Here is a 23,611-nt window from a genome sequence, read left to right as displayed (position 1 = left end):
CAAAACCACATCACACTACGAAAACCACAACAAAAGAATACAGTACTTTAATGATCCAAAACTTTTACTGGTTTACAATCTGACAGCATATAGTGCTGATATGCTAAAACACCTAATTCATGTTTCCTCAATGGAAATTTAAATTGAACACTTGCTCGTTTGTAGCTTACAAACAGTATTACTCAAGCTGTAGAGAGAATGAGGCAATTTCTTTAAAATACAACAGTAAATAGATAATTGCTTTGGAATATAGACTATGTTGCCATGCTTAGCTTGGAACCAACAGAATCAAGGTATGTGGCCACTTGACTTCTGCATTAAGCCTGAAAAATAATTTTTAAAAGCAACACCACTTTTGGAAAAAAGGCCTTGTGTTTATGGTAGCTGGTTATCCACTTTTACACTCAAAGTAAAAGTAATACCACTTTTACACTCAAAACCAACAAAAATCATACACAAGATCTCACTGCCCTTGATAGCATTACATCTGAGTGTTCACTCTGCTTGTTGAGACTGCTTATGATTCCTGGCTACAGACTGAATTCCTTCATTTATTCTAAAACAGATACACATTGTAGGCACAAAAATGATTGCTGTAACTGGTCCATGCACCATGGCAAATTTCTTGCAACAATTTGGAGGGCCAAACCCTTCCAGCTGAAAACAACCCTAGTTTTCTGTGCCCAGCCTGTCAGATATCTGTCTTGAGAGGGCCAACAAGCTGTCAAATACTTGGCTACTGTTTACAGAGCTAAAACAATTATTAAGGTCCACTACTATCATCTGTGACAGGATGCCTGAGAGTTGCTGCTTAAAAGCCCCTGCCTTTGATTGGCATATAAATCATTAAGCAGCTAAACTTGATTTAATAACATAAGGAAGGGATTGGGGCTATCATTTCCATAATCCAGCCTTTCATTTTTCTCCTTCATCTTCAAGGAGATAACTGCCTAATCTTGTTAGATAATGATAAAATATATCATCATAGAATCAGAATATATGAACAGATTCCATGAACATGCAGCCCTTCAACAAATGAAGGAAGATATTACAGCCTGGTTTTTGACACAAAATGATTATGGTACCTAGCAAATAAGAAGTAAAGTACAGCTTTAGGCAATTCAGCACATGACATGCTTTGGCCATGTTTATACAGCACTGCCTGTAAAAAGATACTCAGCTTGTGGCTTTATGCATATATATAAGAACTTAAATTTCTAAGTCTAAAAGTTCTTGAAGATTTACAAAAGCCAAAACCAAAAGAAGCCCTTTTTGTTACTTCAGATTACTTCTACTTGTTTCAAAGTTATAGTATGTATAGTCTTTGGTTTTAACAGAACTAGTTCCAACTTGCTTTTCAGAGCACACATTTATTTGTAATTATAATAAAAGGCTGATTTTGAAACAGAAAAAAAATGGTCTTCCACAAGTATAAACCAGTTATATACATCCTCACTGAAGGCACTATAGTTTAAAATTCTCTGTACAGCTGCAGCAAAATTCAAAGTCACCTCCAGAATAAAGTCTGTCTTTAAAGATCCAAAACAAGATTTGCAGCAAATTACAACATGGGCATAGTGTCAGAGTTGCTCTGTTAAATTTTTATAGTATATACAACCTGATGCAAAAATCTCAGTCCAATGTGTTTTCTATGCATAAAATGCTCACCATATTATGATCCTTTGATAACAGTTGTCAGTTGAATTCTCTGTTGCTGTAAGTACAGCTGAGCAGTCCTTTAGAACATTTTGTGAGTTTCTGATCTCATGACAACGTTGAGCAAACTCGTACAGTACAGTCCAAACAGACCAACAAAAAGCCTCTAGATTTTTGTGTTATTTCAAAGTCTACTGTGATTATGTACAGAAGTTGAAGTGATTCTTGTTGCCTTATTAGTTTGCTTATAGAACTTTGAATACTCTAATTACTATGCCATACAGATTTGACACTGCATATTGGTTAATTTCTGCATGTCTTATACAGTGTTTCAATGTCAATACGTAAGTAGAATAGAAAAATCCTCTCTTAAAAGTGTTACTTCATTGCTTTATTAAAAAAAGAGATAGATTTATATGAAGTACTAATAGCTTAATGGAAAAGATTGAAAAACAGGATTTTTTCCATTTGCCAGCAACTTAGGACAGTGATTGTAGAGTTAAGGCTGCTTCTCCTGTACAGAATTATGCATAATTTAACAAATGCATGTCCACTACTTCTAGAGAAATTGATACTTATGAATGTCAATAAGGATTTTTAAACAAAGATTATAAACTAAATAATGATCATGAACACATGAAATCAGTCTAAAAACATATCCAGTTTAGATACAGAGCAAGATGCATTTATGGGATATTTTGAAAAAGACTTTAAGGATTTAGTTGTAATAGAAAAACTGTCATTTTGCAAGGCTCCTTTTTGGTCTTTTTGGCAAGGCTTCCACTTTTTTATTAGTCCCTCAAATCTCTTGGGAGAAGTTCTTAGCCAATTTAGTTTTGTTTCATTTAAAGGAATGTCTTTAAACTTAATCACAGTATTAAGAACGAATCAAAAATAAAAAAGAAGAATTACAAATAAGATAGCTGTGAAAGATTTCTTTTCAGTGCATATAAACAAGGCTGAACAGCTCTACACAATGAGTCCAACTGTTGTGTGAAGAATCCCTTATCACTAATGCATTGTTTTCAAGAATATACATACCCCTCCATGTAAATAAGCACCCCCAGATTTTCTAACAAACATTTCAGTTGGGTCATTATCTGCCCAATGATCTTGAATGTCCCATTCTTTGACTACAGACAATTATACCATAGATTGGCAATTACATTTTTAGTAGAAAGCACAGCCGAAGTCTTGAAATACAAAAAAGTTCTTAAAAAACACAATCAAAAACTATGGTACAGAGACTGGTGCAGTTACTGTGTTTCAATCTGAAAAACGTGATGCATATGAGCAGATTATTAATATAAATTTGCTTTAAAAGGAATGGGGTTTCCAGTCTTTTCCCTTCTAACCCAGGTAAATGTAGTCCAAGATTGCCAAAGCCCACGGTGATAAGCGTGCTTGACGACCCTTGAAAGTCTCCACACAGTTTTGACAACAAGATCTACTAGTTGTCTCCTTCAACCCTTTTCTTACGAACTGTAATGAGAGGAAAAAAAAAAAGTTTTACTATTTTATCATTGTAACTACTTTTCATATTCTACAACATCAACTTTGCTGCATAAAGTTTCACATAGTACAACTTAAGGTACTTAACACTTAGTGTTATCCATGATTTTAAGCTTATGCTTTAGCAGTGCTTATTGTGTTATTCATGAACAGCTTCAAATATTTGTGAGGAGAGACTTGCAGGAAACATTAATTATTTTATGTTTGGTAAGCAGATTTAGCCAGTACTCTTTTTTTACACTGCAGATTTCTAGTGGTGGAGAATTAAGTGTACATGGCTTCAAAAGAAACAGTACAAGAGTTTCACAGTATATCTAATATGATTTTTATACTGTGCAAAAAATTATGTTATGTTCAATAGTCTAAAACATTCCATGTATTAATAAAAAATTCATTTATCAGACAATGCAAGAGTAACAAAAATTTGTGAATAAAAATCACTAAAGCTCACGTGCTGTTTAGACTTAAGAATACGCAAGATTGACTGAATGACTGGAGTTTCTCAGTATTAATAGTATTTTCAATTTATATTTTCTTTTTCTCCTATCAAACTGCTTTCCTTTTCTGTGCAGACACAACAAATGAGGCTAAAGGTCTTAGAAATTATATAGGGCATCTCCACTTCGTTTGAAAAAGTGGAGCAAGCACATCTATAGAAGAAGAAAGTGATTCTGTTCTCAAATCCACTAAATGGAAATTATGTAGTTTTACAAATATTTGCAATTTGAGTTGATCTTCTCTACCTTCAGATGAAAATAAGAGGGAAAGCTGTTTTGTTTCCCCTCCCTATTTCTGTCTCAAGAAATGCTTTAGATACATTCTAAAGAAACAATCTGAATAGAATTGCACTAGAATTTTGCTCTTTACAAAGCCAATGTATTGCTCACTTCAAGAGTAACCCATAGGCTTATCTCCATTTGCATCCACATTGTTTTCATCAGTGACAGAAGTTATGCATACGTGCTTTCATCACATCACATGAACAGATGGAAGCGTTTTCAACCTTAGACTTCTCCAATCATGCAGTTAAAAGCAACACATACACAGTTTCAGACAAAGAAAAGGGAACCGGTACAACACAGTGTAAGTAAGGGAGAAGGAAGATGTAGACTACTTTTTTAGAAGAAACGTACAAAGACAGGAATGAGAGACTTCGAACATCTCCGTTTTCAGCGCTCAATACCCTACTGGGTATTCAGAGTAACCTGTCTCTGTAGCTTCAGGGCTGGAGAGATGAAAAGGTATTTGCAGAAACTTTTACTCGCTTACTCCAGACTAAGAAAGCAAAGAAAAGGCAAGATATCAATAGAAACATAGATTTCCAACAGTCAAAAACTAAAATGAGAACTAGTGAAAACAGAAACCTTAAAAGAAAGCAGAGAGCCACCTGAAGTGTTATGATGAAAAAGAATAACTGGTTTAGAATCTATTTTGACAAACAGTTATGCAGTGTCTGAGTCCCTTTCTTCTCTCTATGCTCTATTCTTACTCCTCCTCCATCTCTTTCAGAGCTGTTCTCCTCCACTTTAAACTTTACTCAGAGGGGAAGCAGATCTTTAAACCAAATTCCAAATTAATGTGTCATTCCCTCTAACGTATTCCTGAACTACTAACTACTACTAAACTGCCTAGCCCATTTTCACACTAATGAGAGGTGTAATCCTCACCACAAAGCATCTAAAGCCAAAAAGTTTAATTAAATGGGGTTTATAAAATATAATTCTATTTAAATAGATGGACCACGTTATCTTGTTGTAGTTGAGAGCTTCAAGTATTTGACATTATTATACAAACAATTTCCAGTCACGTGCTATATTAACTGATTTTCTGCTGGTCCATTTAGTTATGTTTCTAACAGATGAGCTCCAACAAAACTTACTGCAGCAAATAAAGATACCACTGCTACCAGCTGCCTTTAAGAGATGCAGGGAAGGTACCTGTGCATGAACAGAACCATAAGGGAAGAGATGATCCAGGCCCAGCCTCTGCACATGACAGTACATTCAGTTTCCTTGCTTGAGCAATCCAAATGAGATTGGGTGTGCTGGCATTGAAGAGGGCTTCCTGCACTATTAATTCCAAGTACTGCTTTTAAAGAATAAATTATCTGAATAAAACTGAACAATCAAAACTATTATTTTCCCTCCCTTTGCCACAACTCACATGGAATTTGAATATTCTTGTTCTAGGCTCTGCTAAAAATCCTCAACTGCATACACCTGAACACTACAACAAAATAAAAGGAGAACATCAAGCAGCAGCAGAAAAGTAGGAGTAAAGCACAGGAGAAGTCTGAATCTACTCATATTTTGCTATCCTGGTTATGTCAACAGAAAAGCAGAAAAATCAGACACCTTTAAAACCTGTGCCACACAGACATTCATTTAATAGTCACTTTTTATTGACAGGTCTTACCCAAATCATTATTTTTTGTGATAGCTGCAGCTGCCCTGGCTCGAGGTCCCTGTTGTGTGAAATGGTATCCAAATTTGAGGATCTTGGTGTTTTCTTCAAGCATCTTGGCAATTTCTACTTCTGCAACTGTGCCCAGCTGCTGCCTCTGTTAAAATAAAAGGTACACAAAGACAACACAGCTTATGTGTATTCACCCTAAAAGAGATGAGAATACTTTCATCATATTAGTCAATAAACACTTAGCTTCATTTTGGTTAATCTAAAAGGCAGAAGGTGATAAAATACGTTTGTGCACTTTAAAGCACAAGCAAGCACTGGAGTGACTAGGAGTCAACTTCAACTGGATGTTTCTGAGAATCTTAAAGATAATCATTTGTGGGGTTAAGGTATTTAAAAGTAAAATATTTTGGAAAGTTTATCACAAGCTGCCTTCTAAAAATATTCAGCGAGCTAGGATAGCGTGATTTTAATTACAATATTACCACTACTTCACTTACCTGATTATCAATTTTGATCTCTGTCAATGTTTCGTTGTCTTTCAGTGCATCAACCAGTGACAAAATTCCAACTCCAGTGATGAAGTTTGATTCTATGTTTAAGCTTTTTAATTTTCTGTTTACTCTCAGCATATCTGCAAGAGCCTTTGAATGCAAGAAAGCAGCATTAAACTTTTGAATTTTGCTACAGTACATCAGAGGACACAGTGATAACCATTTCCACTAACTAGTCCAACAGGAGCAACAAGTTCACAGATGCATGGTGTAACTTTGCAAGTTTTCACTTATTATTTGAGACTGAAGCGAATCTTCAACCAGGCATTATCTACATTCCCTTTTTTAATAGTATTTAGTCAAGAAAAGGCCTGTTTTTCTCTTGTTACAAATGGAAAAGCTATGCAGAATATAAATTCTCTGAAATTAGCATATTGGACCAATTCCATTCTGCAAGCCTTCAGAGCATACAATGAGTAATGTAAGCTGCTAAGTAAAGGCAAAAAAAAGGGGACTAATCAACTGAAAGGAGAATTAGATATGGTTAATTTGTAAACAGGAGACCTGACTTTCAAAATGCTTGTGTCTACAGATTTGCTAGGAAGAGGTAAAATTCAAAGCTCTAAGCACATTACCAGCATGTAGGTAAAAGCACTCTTAGGGAAATGGCATATACCTGGTCTTATCTCTGAGAAAATATGAAAACCAGAATAGGTAACTGCTGAGGTTTATTGTCATAAAAATAACCACCTTTAAATTTTTTTTTCTCAAGCCACGATGAAAAAAAAAAAACCCCACCAAAAAAAACACCACAACACAACCCACATCCAAGAAAACAAGCCTTTATAGATTTTTATTAAAAATATTTCAGTTCTACTGAAAAGGAGCTTTTAACTGATCTAAAATAAAGCTTCAAAATGTCCATTTGTCCATTAATGAAATCTTTCAAACTAGTTTTCTTTCTAATTTGAAATTAAAACAAATGCAAAGGGTTGTTCTGGCAAAACAGTTAGTGCTGTTTTCTTACCTCTTTATCTGCAAAGAAATAAGGTACAGCTTTGATAGGAAACATAGGAAAAACAGGACTAGATGATAAATACTTAAGTTTCAGTTGTATCAAACTAGATACTTTGACTAATATTATGTTTTATATGCCAATGCTTTAAGCCAATGTTTGGTAGCAGGGAGCTTGGAGAAACAGGTATTTTACAACTTTTTTCATGAAAACCCTAGTTAGTTGAAAAAGGTCATGAGTTTTTCAGTCCTCAAACGTGCTTCTTTTAAAGTTAATTTTGAATATACTACTGACTTGTGGAAGGAACATCAGCAACTAAACAATTAGGAAAGGAAGAAAAACAAGGAGGAGGTTATCAATGAAAAATCAGGGGGAAGCGATTTGAAGAAAAGAATTCTCACTTGTCTCATACATCTGATGCATTGCTGCATGTTAGTCAGCTTGTAATCACTTACCAACTTTGATATAACAGAGGTTTGTTAAAGAAAACATACTTTGTAACAGAATTTAAATAAATATTTAAACAGGATTCAATTCAATCCCTTACCATTGTCTTTCTATCCTAACTTCCCTTGCACCCCACACTTAAGCATGTTAGCACGAGTACTTACAACAGCAACAGGATCATTGCTTCGGGTGGCTGCAAGGCTAAAATTCTTCACATGCGTGTTGGTTTCTAAGGCTTTCGCAAATTCTTTCAGCGTTGGAATTGGTATGTTCTTGAATTAAAAATAGCATTTCACTCTCTTGAGATACACAAGTTTATCCCCTCCTCCCCAACTTCTTCCATTATCTTATTCTCTTTATAGCAAGATGTACTATAACATTAACTATCACTGGTATCCAGCAGTCTTAAAGTATTAAGGCCTTCATGTGTGGCAAAGCTGTAAAATGCAACTGCTATCAGAGTCACCAATTCTTTAAAGCAAAGTCCTCTTTACTACATTGATGCCATTGCCATATTATAAGTGTTAAAAAATATTTAGCTGACTTGGAAGTGTTACTGAGCAAAACTTACATGAACTGATTCTGCTAACTATCAGCATCAAATTAACTTCTCACAAATACAAAAAGATTTAGAGCTTTAAACTGGTGAAACCATTAGCATTTCATTCTCTGTGTTCTATCAAGAATAATTCCAGAATTTGACAATTTATAGTTTGATAATTTTTACAGTGATGTAGCAACCGAGCTTAAAAGGAAAAATTTTAGATAATTAGGGTAGCAAATTTCTCAGTTTACTATATCAGAAATTTTGTTCTGTTGCCTTTTTCGGCATTTATTTTGGTTAGCATTTCTTTATTGTACAATATTCTTAAACCATGTGTTTTATTTTCTTCCTTTAGTAAGGGCAACAAATAGCCTTGGCTGCTAGCGAGGCTGCAGCTAGCAGCCTGTCACTGCCGTCTGCACTGTAAGTCAGGAGTGCTACAGTTCTGTTTTCTTTCACACAAATATACAAAAGTTTTAGTCATGTTTAAAAACACAACTGTTACACTTAGGAGCAGAGGCTGCCCTAATTGCCGACAGCTCTTTCGTACACGAATCAGAAGGATGTCAGTTACAAATATCACTTTGTCTGCAATAGCAGTAACTGAGAGCACATTGCTTCATCAAGGACAAAGGAGTGAAAGTAGTAGTTAACTCCACGATGCTGATCTGCTGGAACTGTCGCCAACTTGGCAGCAACAGAAATCTGGGCTGGCAGTAAGAAAACCTAAGACTTTTTAAATACACATTTGGCAAAAGAAACCAAGATGGCTTATCGGTTTAGCTCCAGGTTTCTGAGATTACCCACACTGCAACATTTAGCAGAAAGGCTGCTGTACTCAAAATAAGCCTATCATGCTCTCTTGTAGAGTTTTACAGCTTAAAGTATCTTCTACTGAGAAAAGGCAGCATATTTACTGTAGAGTTCAGGTAATTACCTTAATGTTATTTAGATTAACTTCAACAAGATGGGAATCATTATCTTTAATCCTTTGCAGTGTCTCCTCCACATTTGTGGGATTGGGTGGTTCATCAAAAACAGGCAACATTTTTTCACCTTTTACTATATCTGAAAAGGCATTTAATTGTAATCAAACAGGTGACATACATTCACTGTGAATAAACAATACACATACTAAATATTTACTGTATTTAAAGATCATTTAACAAGTCTTTACATCTCTCCAACACCCAAAAAGCATATCATCCTCTCATGACCATATTTTCATAAAGTGCAGTTCTTTTCCAAAGGTCCTCACAGCGTTTCTGCTTTTCTTGCACACCACCTTTTTTCAGAAAGCACACAGGAGTTGAATTACACAAACATGAAACCTAAAATCAACACACACAAATGCATGTTTACGCCTACTTCTATCCCCTCAAAAGTGAATTAACTGCAGAAGAGATTTTAGTGTACACAGATATATTTTAATTCCACTCTTGCCAGAACTCAGTTAGCAATGTTAGACATGCACATTTCCAGTTCAAGACTGAACAGTCTATAAAGAATGCTAGTACAACAGAAAATAGTTACTGCTGTAGTAACTGTGTGCAGTACAAAGAACTCATTTATCTAGCACTTACGTACACACTTACTTGAGAAGCTGTCTTTGTCAATCCCATTACTGCTTCCTACTACATCACAGAACTGATTGTTTGTTATCAAGTTGGACATTCCCAGTATAGCTGTAAAAGGAGAAAAGGAAAAAAAAAATTTTTTTACTGTTCCTGAACAATTTAGCTCAGATGCAGAGTTCCGCTAAATAATAACTGATGTTTGTAAAACACTCAGTTATCAGTACAATAAGCCATTCTATCTCTCAATAATTTAAAGAAAAATAGAAAATAATTTAATTAATTATACTTTTTAGTTGGCTTTCACATCTTAGAAACATTTTAACTCACCAGGTTCAAGCATCAAAATTAAAAGTGCAGTTCAGTCACAAAATTCTTGACTGAAGCTTTAAGAATGCAGGCACATAGTGACACATTCTTATATGCAGGAAAAAGTGGTAGTGTACACAACAAAAACCAGCCAGTCTGAGGAACGAACCTAAAGGTTTTGAGTTTGAAAATCAAATATCTTATGCAGGTCAAAATAATCTACCTTCCTATAAATTATCACAAATCAACAAAGATGATACGCTACAACCAAACTGGCATATAACATGTTCTAGCTTCTATGACAACTACGACTTCATATAGTCACATTTCAGATAACAAATACACTACCACATTAATTATAGATCTTTCTTGTCTAAATATGCACCAGCACATTCTTACTTCAAAGAAAACTAACCTGCAAGGTCACCTAATTCTGTGTCTGTGGCACTGGTCAAAGCTTCCTCCAGTTCTGGATCGAGGGAGAATTTTTCTTCTGTGTAAGACTGTACAGGCTTTTGCTTGGGGATAAATATTTTCCCTGGAGTAAAGAAAATTAATAGCCTAATGTTACTTTGTATTATATAGCTACTTCACTTTAAACTTTTCTGTAGTTAAGATATACATATTACATTTAGTAAATCCTGAGAAGAGCACCAAGGACAACATAAAGGAATGAGGTTTCTTCTGTTTGTTCTTGAAAGTCAGAGATGAGGAAAGAGCATAAGCAGGAACATAACATTACTTATTGTAAATTTTCAGGAGTCTGTATTATGACTCCAATCTTATTGTTTCTCCTAAGTATTAGAAAGTAAAATATAAGCCTCCATTATACATTTTAAACAGCCTAGAAAAAGTGCCTCTAAGGAAAACTTAGTATCGCTAGAGAACGATGACCGATCTCTTCTCAAGGGAGAAAGGAACCCAGGCAGAACTGTAATCTGAACATCTCAGAGCAATAGAATATTAAAGAATCACCAGAAATCATGGACCTGAGTATTCACTGCAGTTTTACAGCATACATGATATTTCTGATTTCAGATGTTAACTCAATTGTGAAGTAAAAAAGGGGGATGCTTGAGCTGCTTGAGAACACCAGGCTTGGTGAGCAGCACAAAACAAGATAATAGATTTCTCTGCCAATGACACTATTTTCTAAAATGATACTTAGAAAGATCACAGAAGATTCAATGGGAAAAGGAGCAGTAGTAACATTGCATTCTGCACCAACTTTTTAGTCATTACAGACAGATAATGGGAAAAGTTATTTTTAGGAGATGTGCACTATAAATAGAGGTCTGTGTGGTTAGCATAATTCCTGCATGTATCTTCAGCTAAAAACCTGGGATGAGAAATCAAAACATTCTGAAAACAGTTCAGATTTTAATAACTTAGAATTGGCCTTTCAGAACAAAGTAGTCTACCACTGGGTAAGAACACAGGAGAAGCAAGGGGTGCTTAGGTTCAGGACAACTTAATGTGGTAAATAAAAGCTCTGGTATTGGATGAGAGAACAAAACTGATGCATTTGATAGCAGTAAATCACAACCAGAAAACTGCAATTCTAATCTTAACAGTTGTTCAAAGTTTTTCAAACTTTCCAAGTTGCCTGAGCTATCAGCAGACAGAGCTGTGGGAAAGGGGTTCTGAATTCCTTTAGTTATTTCCCAGGGTAGGAAGCGCTGTCAATAATCTTCCTATGAAGACTCAGTGCTAATTCAGGAGCACACTCCCCTCCATCTGCACAGCTAAAACACATTTACACAAATCATACTAGCTCACCCCAATTACATGATGGCAACCCACCGTGCACCAGAATCAGACCAACTGGGCAGAAGCCAGAAGTGTAAGAGTTTTTGCCTCATCCTGCATACAAGTGTATCTTGTTACATGTTTGGACTAAGACTAAGTTTAGCATTTTTAAATATCTCCCAGTGTCTAGAAGCTTTATAGGGATGTTTCAGTTTTATTTCTGGGAAATTCCAACAAAGTGGGATTTTGGTTTCACCACTTATGGGAAGCAATGCCTGAAGTCAGCTCCTGTGTCCCACAGCAGACACGGACGTAACAAAATCAATACAGCTTTTCTCTCTCTCCAAATTCCCAGCCTAGATTACAATAGTTTGTGGTTCATTTTCTTTTTAAGGGAACTTAATGCATTACCACTAGCACAGATTACAAAGAAGTGTATCAGGTTTTTCTCTGACAACACAGTCTGATGAGCAAGGTCTGTTGCTAGCAACGCAGTATTTTTGTTCCTGGGTTGCTATCTCTTTGGAAAGTTGTATAAATGGTCATTATCCATATTTAGAAGCAGAAAATAAATCTCCTTACATAACTGTACTGACTACAAACAGTAGCTGAAAGCAGCTGACATGCATTACCACCCACACCTCAGGTTTGATGGACAGTGCAAAAGAAACTATGTTTGTGGTGATTCAGGATTGAACGAAAACCTTCATAAATTGAAGGCTTAGGAAGTAAGTGTTTAAGATTATTTTGATATAATCGATACAGTACATTTCTACCCCCATTTTATTTTACCAGCATCACCTACAGGGGAGAGAATAACTTTCAACTTAAATCGTAATATTCAGAAGAGATATGAGAATGTTTGATGAGGTTTTCATTAACCCATGAAACACTCTGAACAGCATACACATAATCTAAAGCCTTTCATTAGCTATGTTTGCACTGTTGTCCCTCAGTAATACGGAGTAGTAAAAACTGAGGATTTCGGAGTACAAGGAAGGAGAAGAGAAGGAAAGTGCGATTTGAGCACCTGAGCCTTTGTTCACATCATCCTATTTGCAGAATCAGTGCAGCAGGCAGTGAGCGGGAGAAGGAAACTGATCTCGATTAAAAGCAACTTTGTAAAACTCTATTTCAACCTAGATCAGCCTCCTGTCGTGTTCATCACACAGTACCCACAAAAAAGAACTACTTTTCCTGGTGTTACTTAAAGTAATTCCTAAATTCATAGGTTAGGAACTTCTGGTTCTAAACATTTCCCTCCTAAGAGTAAGACTAAATTTGTCCATACATGCCCGACTCTTAAGATAACCTAAAAAAAAAGTATATTCAGTTTTTATTAAAGCAAAAATATTAAAAGCCGCTCCCCTCCAAAAGCATTCATTGCAGCCAACTCCCATCACATGAACTGGGTCAGGAGCAGGTTTTGTTATAAAACAGGTCACACCCTTGTGTATATAATCTCTCATTCATTGGTTTCATCTCATCCCAGCCCAGAGCTCAGAGGTTTACAGAGCACATACGAAAGCAGGTCCTTCCCCACTCCCTTCTAGTAACAAACTTACTTCAAAAAGGATAAGACCCCTGTGTCTCTGGGGACAATGATCTAACTCAAGGCCAGCTGCCAAGACAGTTTGGCAATTCCCTTCCCCCCTTACTAATGTAAGCTTTTAAAAAAAAGAAAAGACTACTACACATCTGTGCATGAGATGTGCGTTTCCAAATAGCAGGGATTTGATCCCATGAAGGAACATGACATCTTCCTTTTCAGCCAACAAGGATACTGCAAAGGTAAAGCAATACAGCATGAAGAGGCAAATTTCAGAGTTGTTCACATCAGTTCTGCAATAATTATATTATTTTCTATGCCTTTAGCTAACATGTTAAATGATGCACATCCCAGGATTAATTCACAGGTTTTCTTTGCTACAGAATGAACTTTCAGTTCCAAGTTCCACACAATCGCATTGCTCAAAAGGCAGAAACACTGGATGACATCTGCTGAAGTGCCCTAGAAATTTCACTGTATATTGCTGGTCCTATTCTCACGTACCCTGCAGTCCTACACCCATGCTAGTAGGCAGCAAGCAGCCATGACTTGCAGATCAGAAGAAAGTCTAAGATCCACTTTGCCATACTCTGCAGAAAAGGAATCAAGTGTCACCTAAGGACAAACAAATACAAGCTCATCTCATCAGTGACTTCATGAAGAAGAGCAAGCAACATCTGATATATTCCTTGCATTTTATGTTCCTTAAAGCTTTACCAATCCAGAAATTTATATAATACGTGATTCATCAATCACCAGTTCTTACCATGTGACAGACTTTTGTTCATCAATTCACTTGTAAGCACAACTTAATACTAATTTTTTTAATTCAACTTACAAGTGAATTCCTCAATGTCTTACTCTGGAAACAGTAGTGTTACTCATTATCTGATTACAGAGCACATAGAAAACTGTTTTACATTAAGGCTACAGTATCACATGTTCTTTTGTTCTGATGGTCTTGTATGGTGAATGTCAATTCGACAAGTTGTTTCTCCAAAGCTCCTGCAGGATATTAGCTTCGTTTTACAATGTGTAACACGCTTCCTTTAAAGACCAGCGATTGGAAGGCAAACAGAGAACACAGCATCCCAAATTCTGCTGCAACAGAAGCAAATGGTGATCTAGAGCAACAACTGAGCAGGGCAGCACCAAAAGACCTCTAGCCTGCTGACTACAGTTTCAGTCTAACAGAATTTTCTGGCTGACAGAGCAGGGAAAAAAAAACCCAAACCAACAAACATTAAAAGCAGAAGTTACACGAAATGCAAATCTACACAGAACAAACATACCCCGGCAGGAATGCAGAGACAGAGTTGGAAGAGAAAGCCACAATTAGGAGAGGGCAAAGGCTAGAAATGCAAAGCTTAGTTTACACAATAATTTGCTAATGCCTTGCATTATACAGCACAAAGTACATATGTTAGCTATGCTTTTATCTGGGGTGCAGTATTTCTCATCTTCTGCTGTTGCAAGAGAAGTGAGGAGCATTGGTCAGATGCATGGAACACACTTGAGGGCAACAGACTTCAGTGCTGAAGCCTTGCTTCACTGTTTAGATGAGATATCCTTCTCCTTGCAGTATGCCTTGTAAAATCTTTATGACATACTTACATACAGATTGAGACAAAGCTAGTTTTGTTGAAATTATTACCACATTGCTCTCATGAATCTCTTGAACAATGGTTTACTGTACGTTTAAATACTTAATTGGAACAGAATGTGACTTAAGTCATGAAATGGTGTTTAAAAACAAAGTATGTTTTTAAGGATGCTTTTAGAAACAAAATCAGACACTGGAAAAATGCAACAGAATATAATTTAGGGATTGTTAAGCTTCACCTTTCTTTAGCACTGTACATCTCAACTACATCAGGACACTACATAATTTCAGATCTTTCACATTTCATAGCACACAGCAAAAAAAGGTTCCCAAGATTTGGCAAAATCACATCATCTATCAGTGAAAGAAATGCAACACTGTTTTAATAACATGTTACCCCAAAATGGGATACTTAGGACAACTAGAAGAGAGGATTTTCCTTTACACTGTAGTAGGGAAACAAGGTTACCAGAATCAGCAGCAAGCCAGGATGTTTTAAATTAACCCAGGGTAAGCTTCTTTGATAAACTTGCAGGCCAAATCGCCAGCAGGACACCAGTTCTACCAAAATAGGAAAAGGAAAGACAAAGAGAAGGATAGATTTTTCCCCTTCTTACTCCATGAAATGAATAGACCAAGTTAGAGCAATGTGACCAGCTAAGCATACAAAAATATTTTAGCAAAACCTGACCCATAAAAATGGCACCAAGAAAATAGATGCAACTCCAAACAATCTGTTTCCCCCAAAATCTCTAGATCTGACAGTTACGATTGTCAGTTTTCTTCTGAATTAACAGGATAATCAAGCAAGATTTTCTACCCCTATTCCACAATTTGTTAGCATCCCTCCATAATACATTCTCCAATAGCCAAAGAGAAAAATTATAAGCCAGCTTAGTCATTTGTTTGCTTTTTAATATTAGAGAAAATCACATTAGGATAAGAGCTCCCTCTAGATAAAAAACATCCTACACAAGTATTAAGTTTTGCTCCACTCCCTTTCCAAGTTTTACATCTAGATAAAGATCATAATGTCTTGATTTAAAAGATTAAGTTACATAGGTTTACCATTTTTGTGCAAAATGGCCACAAACACAGCAGCAAGTCAAAGTTGAACCGTAACATTTTCCTGAGGGGAAAAGAAAAGGTTATTCCTCACCTACGGCAAAATGAGCTTAGCCTTCTTGCCTTCTCCCACCCACTTAACAGAGCATGAATTTCCATACTGAAGACTTGTTTCCACATTTTTAGTTTTGGTGAAAGTAAGCTACATTTAATTTTTAATGTTATTTTCTCTGCTTCTATGGTACTAAAAGAAATGGTAGAAAAAGTTATTAAATAGCAACTCTTTTTTTATTATTCTTTTTAAAGATACAGGAAGTTTTGCTAACTAAACTGGTATGACACATTGCAACATCCAGACAGACTGCTATTTAGTAATACTTTATTACAGAAAGGAAATGACATTTGATCTTTCTTAACCAAGATCTGCATTACAGATGGACCCTTCTGTTTTTCTACATGATTCTCACAGATTTTATCTACCCAAACGAATAGTTTTGGCATGTGCATGTATATGTAAGCTGACTTTAAAGAACCACCTATCTGAATGAAGCACTAGTACTCAGTAGAAAAAGTACTAAATAGAGAAAATCCTCCATGCCCAGCCTCACATCCTGAGGGAGCGGCATCCAAGCTACATGGGCTGCAAGGGATTCCCCAAACCAGCTATGAGGTCTGAATATACTTGAACTCAGTCAGGTTAAACCATTAGGTTGTCTCCAACATATACTAGCAAATGTGTCAGGCAACAAGCAGAACAGGGGAGGAAGCAGCAACACACTACACAGCCAAACATGGGATCAACAGGTACTTGCCAGCAGTGGAGGTACCATAAGGGTACTGCTGCTATAGGTGCCTTTGACTGCCTTCTACTTTCAATATATTGCATTATCCTTAAGTCAGTTACTCTTACAGAGTCAAACTCCCATTCTCCTGTCAGCAAAGGAGTGTCACAGTTACATCTCTCAATAAAAGTGGTGCTAAACTACACAAGTAAGGCAAACACAAACAATGGTGTACTAAGGAAGTAGTACAGCATGTACAGAGCAGCCCATGATAAAGTCACAATCTCTCTATCACTTCAAGGAAAAGAAAAAAAGAGACCAACGTTGTCCGGTAACAGCTATCTGGTACAGGCAGAGAAAATGCAAATACCCACAAAAAATTTTCACTGAATATACAACACAATCACATACACAAACTCAGTAAATGAATGAAGACTCAAGTGTGAAATCTGCAATGATTCACACCAGAGATTTAAGTAGAATTAAAGGGTTACAAACCCTTAAGAAGAGAGGAGCCTGTTTATCTTGGGCAGTTGGAATACAACTTATCAACCAATTTACTGAAGTCTTACTGCAGCAGATCTGCCCTGCTGCTGGGGAAGGTTCAAACAAGCTAGGATTCCCAAGCAATACACAAATAGTGTGGCAACAGCTAAAAGCCTCCTCCTATGCATATGTGGCATGCACAGGACTGGGAGTTTCTGCCCCTACCAGTAGTGCTTAGTAAAGCGCAAGAAATTTGGGAACTCTTGGTTTTGGGTCTTTTGGTTGTTTTTTTGGGGGGAGAGGGAATATCTATTCTTGCAATACTTAAGATGAACATTCTTTTTTAATTTTCTCCTGAAAAAGAAAATGCTTCCCATCAAGGCAACTACAAGACTAGATCCAAAACAATGATTTAAAATCCCAGGCTTTAATAATGTGTCCACTCATTGGGTCAGTGTTTCCATGCCTTTCACACCACAGACCACTGCCAGATTTCAAAGTTTCTTTAACTGTGCATGTTAACTATGTAATTAGTTAATAACATCTATGCAATCTTATTAGACCTCTCAGAAAGGATACTAGAAACACAACATGATTGCATACACTACTTGCCAGGCCTTGTCAGCCTACAACGTCTTTGAACATTACTATCTACCACGACATCATTCTATTGCTATTTTTTTAATTCAGTGTAGTATTACAAATGTCTGTCTGTAGTCAGCACCACAGGGCATAAGCCACAGGCACAATGACAGCATTTGTTATTACTGACACAAATCAGGGGTAGCTCTTACTTTGAGGCTACCATTCTCATCAGAACTTTGCAATCTTTGATAAAATCTTTTGAGTCTTATTTCCTTCCTGTGCTACATGCAAACAGCACACCAGCCCCAGCGCCACAAAATGCTTGAACAGGAAGCACCCTGCCTCTGCACAGTAGCATTCATTTGCAAACGCCGCATGTAAAAAAGCATCAGAGCTGCCAGTGCTTCAATAAACTTTGGTTCACAGTAGTTCTGGCTAGTCCACTTCAGAGATTTCATAACGACCTACACCAGAAAGGGTGGTGTTACCTTTCTTTTCTCTTGTAAAAGGCACATAGTCTTCCCTGTCTTTGTGCTCAAGAGCCTGCTTCTCCAAATATGCAAGGAGTCGTTCCCTGTCGAAGGGACCTGAAGCCTTTTTAGCAGTCTGGTCTTTCTGTCGGAAGCCTGCAGGCAGAAGCGTGTTCTGCAAAACATAATGGAGCAAACAAGTACAGCTTAGAAAGTATGAGTGAACACCGGTTTAGTTTCATTTCCCTCTTCCTTCTCCCTCTCCCCAAGGTTCAAACCTGATACGTGATCCTTTTCAGGCAGTCTTTGATCCCTTGCCAACTTCCTTTTTTGGGGGGCAGGGGAGGACACAAGGTGATCTATTCTTTAGATACCAAGAATATAATTAAAAATAGAGCACACTGCACTCTGAATAGGACTGAAGCAATTCTTTAAGTACAATAGGTCCCAGTGCTAGACTTGCTAGTTACTTTGCATTTCTTTTCTAGAATGAACACTGTTTAAATGAGTAGTAGTAAATAAAACTCAGCTATTTACATTTTAGACATTCAGCAAGAAGACTGCTTCCTCCATCACTTATATCCATGTGTTTCTAAGCCTTTAAGAAAACTGCCTATACTATTGTCCAGCATTTAACACAGAGCATTTCTACTTTTGACCTGACTCAAGGTGTGGTGTTTTTTTTGCTATCATCAACAGATTTCAGCTAAAGAAAAAAAAAAAGGAGGATACTAGAATGGAAAGAACAGAACGTATAGAAAGTCAGACTGTGAACATATAGAAATTCAGACTGTCATAAAAGACAACCAATCATTTTTGACAGTTCTCCTCTGTTAAAATGTCTATAAAGCCAATTAAAATATCAAGAATATCTTGCAGTGCAACAAAATAGGTGATTGTAATATTCTTAAGTGATCCTGAACATCAAGCTTAAACTTAATCATAGTCCTATTAAAGGAAGAAAAGAGAATCAGGAGGTGAAAACATAAGTCTTGGACTCTGACATTAGCTGCAGTATCAACGGAGGACTTAACTCAGATTTTTATAACAGAAAGTTAAAATATTCCTTATCCAATACTCAATGCTGGCATAATAATTCAGGAGCTGAGTAATTATTTGCCTCCTCTTTGCAAAGTCAGCACAAGGACAAGAATAGATATAGGCTACCAGATACAGGACCCGGAATCTTTAGAAGAGGCTAGCACCCTCCCTCCTCCATCAGACTCCAATGGTAGAAGCAATAAAATAAAAGTGGATGCAAAAGGGCTGTTTACCAGACAACACTGGAAACAGGAAAGTTAAACAGGCCTTTCTAAATAAACTTTCTTTTCAAGAACATGACTAACAGTAATTTTTTATTTATAAATAAATCCCAGAAAGCTCCTCCTGACAATGCCTTCTTCCATTTTCTTTCACTGCAGTTGCATTCACATTGCAAATAGGAAATAAACAGCTGAAACATTTAAACACATATATATCTGTAAATAAGATCATTAGCAGATTAGGAAGAAACTTGTCCAAAAGTATATTGTCCAAGTGAAAAGAAGTATCAATTTATTTCAGACTAGTTTCTGAACAAATGAAAAAATAAAACTTCTCTTGGCTAATACCTACCTCAGGGTCAAGATCATCCAAAACAGTTTCCAGTTGTTTCAGTTCTTCTTCTGAAAGTTTCCCAAGAATTTCATCCTCATCAAGATCTTTGTACTTGTCCAAGTCCTTTCGAAATGGGAGCGTCATGACTTGGGCAGTAGCAAGTTGGTCAAACACAAAGCCAAGTCTTATTCTTAACCAGCTCTATCAAAAAAAGTTTTAAAAAGAAATAACCATAGTTAAGGTAAATATCCCAATTACAAAGCATCTTCAACCTCCAAATACATCTCTGAAAAGAAAGTTTTTTACCCAGTATTCATATCTATCTGTTGTTCTACCACAGACAAAGAGCACTTGGAAGCTGTCTACACCTTGCTTCTTCACCGACAAGAATCCCGTCTTGGCATGCCCTTTTCCATTAATAACTAAGCTATATATATTTTCAGATGAATGCCAGCACCCAGTTTTCTCAATGAGAACTCCAAGGCCATAATTCCCACAGAGCAGGGCAAGCTGCAGGGTAGGAGGGAGGAGATACCAACTATACCTTATATTTATGAGTCCAACTTAATGCCATTGTTTTTTACAGATACTGCAGTCAAAAGAAAAGTTGAGATGCTTTACACATTGTTGCTGCTGCTGCTGTTCAAGGGCAGTAAAGGAAAGCTCCACTACAAACAAGCTAATTGGTTATTACTGACTCATATCCCTGCATATTACCTACAGAGGGAACAAAGGAAGTTTGCCTCTGAGTTAATTATAGCACTACCATTGAAGTAACATTCTGTTCTGTCTGAGGAAAATTAAAATACCTTGTTGAAAGGCTTAGGGAATATAGCTTCTAAGTAGCAGCACTCCAGTCAATCCTACTACAAACAAACAAACAAACAAACAAACCCCCACAAAAACCCCAGAACAGACTGCATAACTGCTCACTAAATATGTTATTTAGGGGAAATTGGGGTCTTTCAAAACATGCACAGTCTATGTGGTACTTCTCATGGGCAAGGAGAGCACAGGGAACTTTTTTCTAACAGTCACAATTTTTGAGTATTTGGTTCAAAAACAATCAATCACTACAGCATTGAAAACAGACAAGTTGGTTTCTCATATTTTTCTGTAAAAAGATCTGGTATTCTCCTTTTGTTCAGTCAAATTCTTGCTTCAAGTTGAGCACGCACACAAAAAGATAACTTGAATGACTCCCTGTGAGTAAGAGTGTCCTTAATGTATTTGGGGAGCAAAAGCTAGATCCATGCATTCAGGCTCATTAGCCTCCCTAGCCCCTTTCTCAGCTCCATAGAAATACCCAACACAGAGATCAGACATACAGTAAAGCTTATTTGTTCTCCAATAGCCCACATTACAGTTCAGATGCTCACACCACATACACTAACTGCATTACTTCAAAACTGCACTTACACTGTACTTCAAAACCAGATCATTTTAAAGTTATTGCCTCTACATACTATACCATGGAATCCTGCTTACAGGGTTCCTTCACCTCAGTTGTTTACATCAAGAAAGGTCTCCCTGGCTGTCACACTTACATATGGTGACACATTAATTCAGAGACACGGAACAGACATGAGCACGTAAAGATTCATCCATGCCAATCAGTCAAGTTTAACTGTAAAGTAAATCCGGTCTTAACAATTGCCTTTGCAAGAATGGAAAAATTTCAGTTCCTACCAACATCTACACCTGAATGAGGAATGTATTTACAGCTGTTTTCAGGATGTCTGCTATTAAGAAATATTACCGATATAAACACTAGAGCTTACTTCTAATCCACAGTTGACATCGATAGGACATAATTCCAAAGCTGAATTACCAACTTGGGTAAAGTTCCCTCGATCATAAGAATCCACGAGGAATTCTCAATTTCATGGTAAATTACATCAAAAGAATGGTGTCTGGCTTCCTCTGAACTAAAACCAATCATGCTGGAAGAGCTTGGACCTTTTGCGAGAGGGCACAGAGCTGAGAATATCACAGTTTAATGGCTGCAGAAAATGCAGAGGATAGCACACCTACGTGTTTCAAAGCTGTGTTCCAAAAGTAACTAAAGGAGTGTCTCTACAGTCTAGTGTGCCACCTCCTACAGCTTTCATAGTCTCATGGTATGTGTTTCTCCAGGTGCATAACAGCTGAGGACAATTAGCTGATACCTGCAGCACATGCCACACAACCTGCACGCAAACTTCTCATTCCTAGAGCCTTAATGTTTTGGTCTTCCTTACAGTTTAAGCCATTATACACTATCATAAGAGAAAAACATTTCCTGCAGCCCATTACACAGCATTGTTTGTGACCAGGCTGCACCATCTGAATACTACATCAACGCACTGCTATTTACCACATTTCTGCATGTCCATTTGCATTCAAATATTAAAAGGTGTAGTTTTAATGGGTAATTATAAGGAACAGAATAGTTAGAATACTGCAGTATAATGTTCCACTTACTCTGATGGAGAGTGGCACTGCATAACCATACATTACATTCACGTAGGCTGTATTTCCCCTCCATGAATTGTTGCAAAACGCTGTCACACAGAGTTAATTACCTTTTATTTACTGCAATGGTATGTTTTGCATTGGAAAGCTACTCATCCTTTATAATACATTAATTAAAGTCAGGTCATAGCCCTTAGTCTCACTTGTTTTTATAATATGATCACAGTAGCAGTTTCAAATCCTGAGCTACAGCGTTCACACAGACAAAAAAGTGAAAAGTAAAGCAGCAGAGAAAAAAAATCCAGTATTTCTGTAACTGAGTCTTCATTTCAGTAAGAGAACCACAAGTGGCCTGGTAAATTTAAATTTAAGAGTTTTAGGCAAATTTTCTAATATCTATCAATCAAATGTATTTTTAAAAATATGAAGACATACTTAATGTGAGACACCTCTAAAAAATTATGATGGCAGCACTGATTAGCATGTCTGTACTACACAGAGATTGCTTGGTAACGCCTTTCAGAAACATTCCCTACAAAAGAAACCACAGCATATATGACACGCATATATAAAGTGCTAAAGTCAGGTTTTAAAACATGGTGTCAGGAATTCTCATGACCTTTTAGGGTGCAAAGGCCAGCTCAAGCCCTAATCTAATCAAACCAACCCCTTTGCCTCCCATAAAACAAATTTGCTGCTCTATTTGCTTTCCGTCACCCACTGTAGCTGTGCAGCACGGGGAAAGATACACGTGTAACAAATTACGAGTTTTTAGAAGGAGCAGTTACTTAGACTGCGAATATTTGTGGCACATCTTGCTGTGAAATGGTAGGCAAAACTGTAACCACCAATTTTGGCTTAGCAAATACTTCGTGCTTTTTTGATGGACGGAGCTAGTTTTCTTCTAAGTACCCGTCTTAGCTTTACCATGAAAACATTACACACGTTAAAAGTCAAAAGGGATAGTATTCTTTTTTCAGAGATATAACTACAAGGTAAACTAAGTCCTTCACTCTAGCAACTTCATATTTACATAAGAAACATTTGGGGAAATGGAAACAAAGCCACCACTTCCAATCAATCTAATGGCAAGTCTCTGTTTATTAAAACAGAAGAGAAGTTGAAAAATCAGTAATGAAGATATTCTGCTGGACATCACAAAGGCAAAAATCTTGCCATTATTCCCTCCCCTCAGAAATCAATGAGCAACTAAAGAAATTGGAAGATAGCAGTAACTTTACTTTAGGCCATTACATAATTACCAGAATCATCTCCTGAGAGACTGCCAAGCAACTTTCACACATCTCTT

At 36.8% G+C, this 23,611-nt stretch overlaps 1 protein-coding gene across 2 annotated transcripts; it reads right to left on the bottom strand.

Moving 5' to 3' along the window:
• Positions 1 to 3,106: 3,106 nt before the first annotated feature.
• On the bottom strand, positions 3,107 to 19,992 carry LOC309409180 (tropomodulin-3-like; the record flags this gene model as incomplete). 2 transcript variants are annotated; one of them, XM_082005286.1, is made up of 9 exons in its annotated part: positions 3,107 to 3,138; positions 5,584 to 5,728; positions 6,081 to 6,224; positions 7,701 to 7,808; positions 9,018 to 9,148; positions 9,676 to 9,765; positions 10,379 to 10,501; positions 18,271 to 18,427; positions 19,867 to 19,992. In XM_082005286.1, the coding sequence occupies 9 exons, from the start codon at positions 19,990 to 19,992 to the stop codon at positions 3,107 to 3,109; spliced, it is 1,056 nt and encodes a 351-aa protein (XP_081861412.1). The 2 variants fall into 2 exon arrangements, with proteins under 2 accessions (XP_081861412.1, XP_081861411.1); XM_082005285.1 differs by lacking the exon at positions 3,107 to 3,138 and adding an exon at positions 4,122 to 4,443.
• Positions 19,993 to 23,611: the final 3,619 nt, after the last annotated feature.

This window comes from Phaethon aethereus (assembly GCF_964289735.1).
Source record: "Phaethon aethereus genome assembly, chromosome: 12".
In the NCBI taxonomy this organism is placed as follows: domain Eukaryota; kingdom Metazoa; phylum Chordata; class Aves; order Phaethontiformes; family Phaethontidae; genus Phaethon; species Phaethon aethereus.
This window is presented reverse-complemented; position numbering and strand designations above follow the sequence as displayed.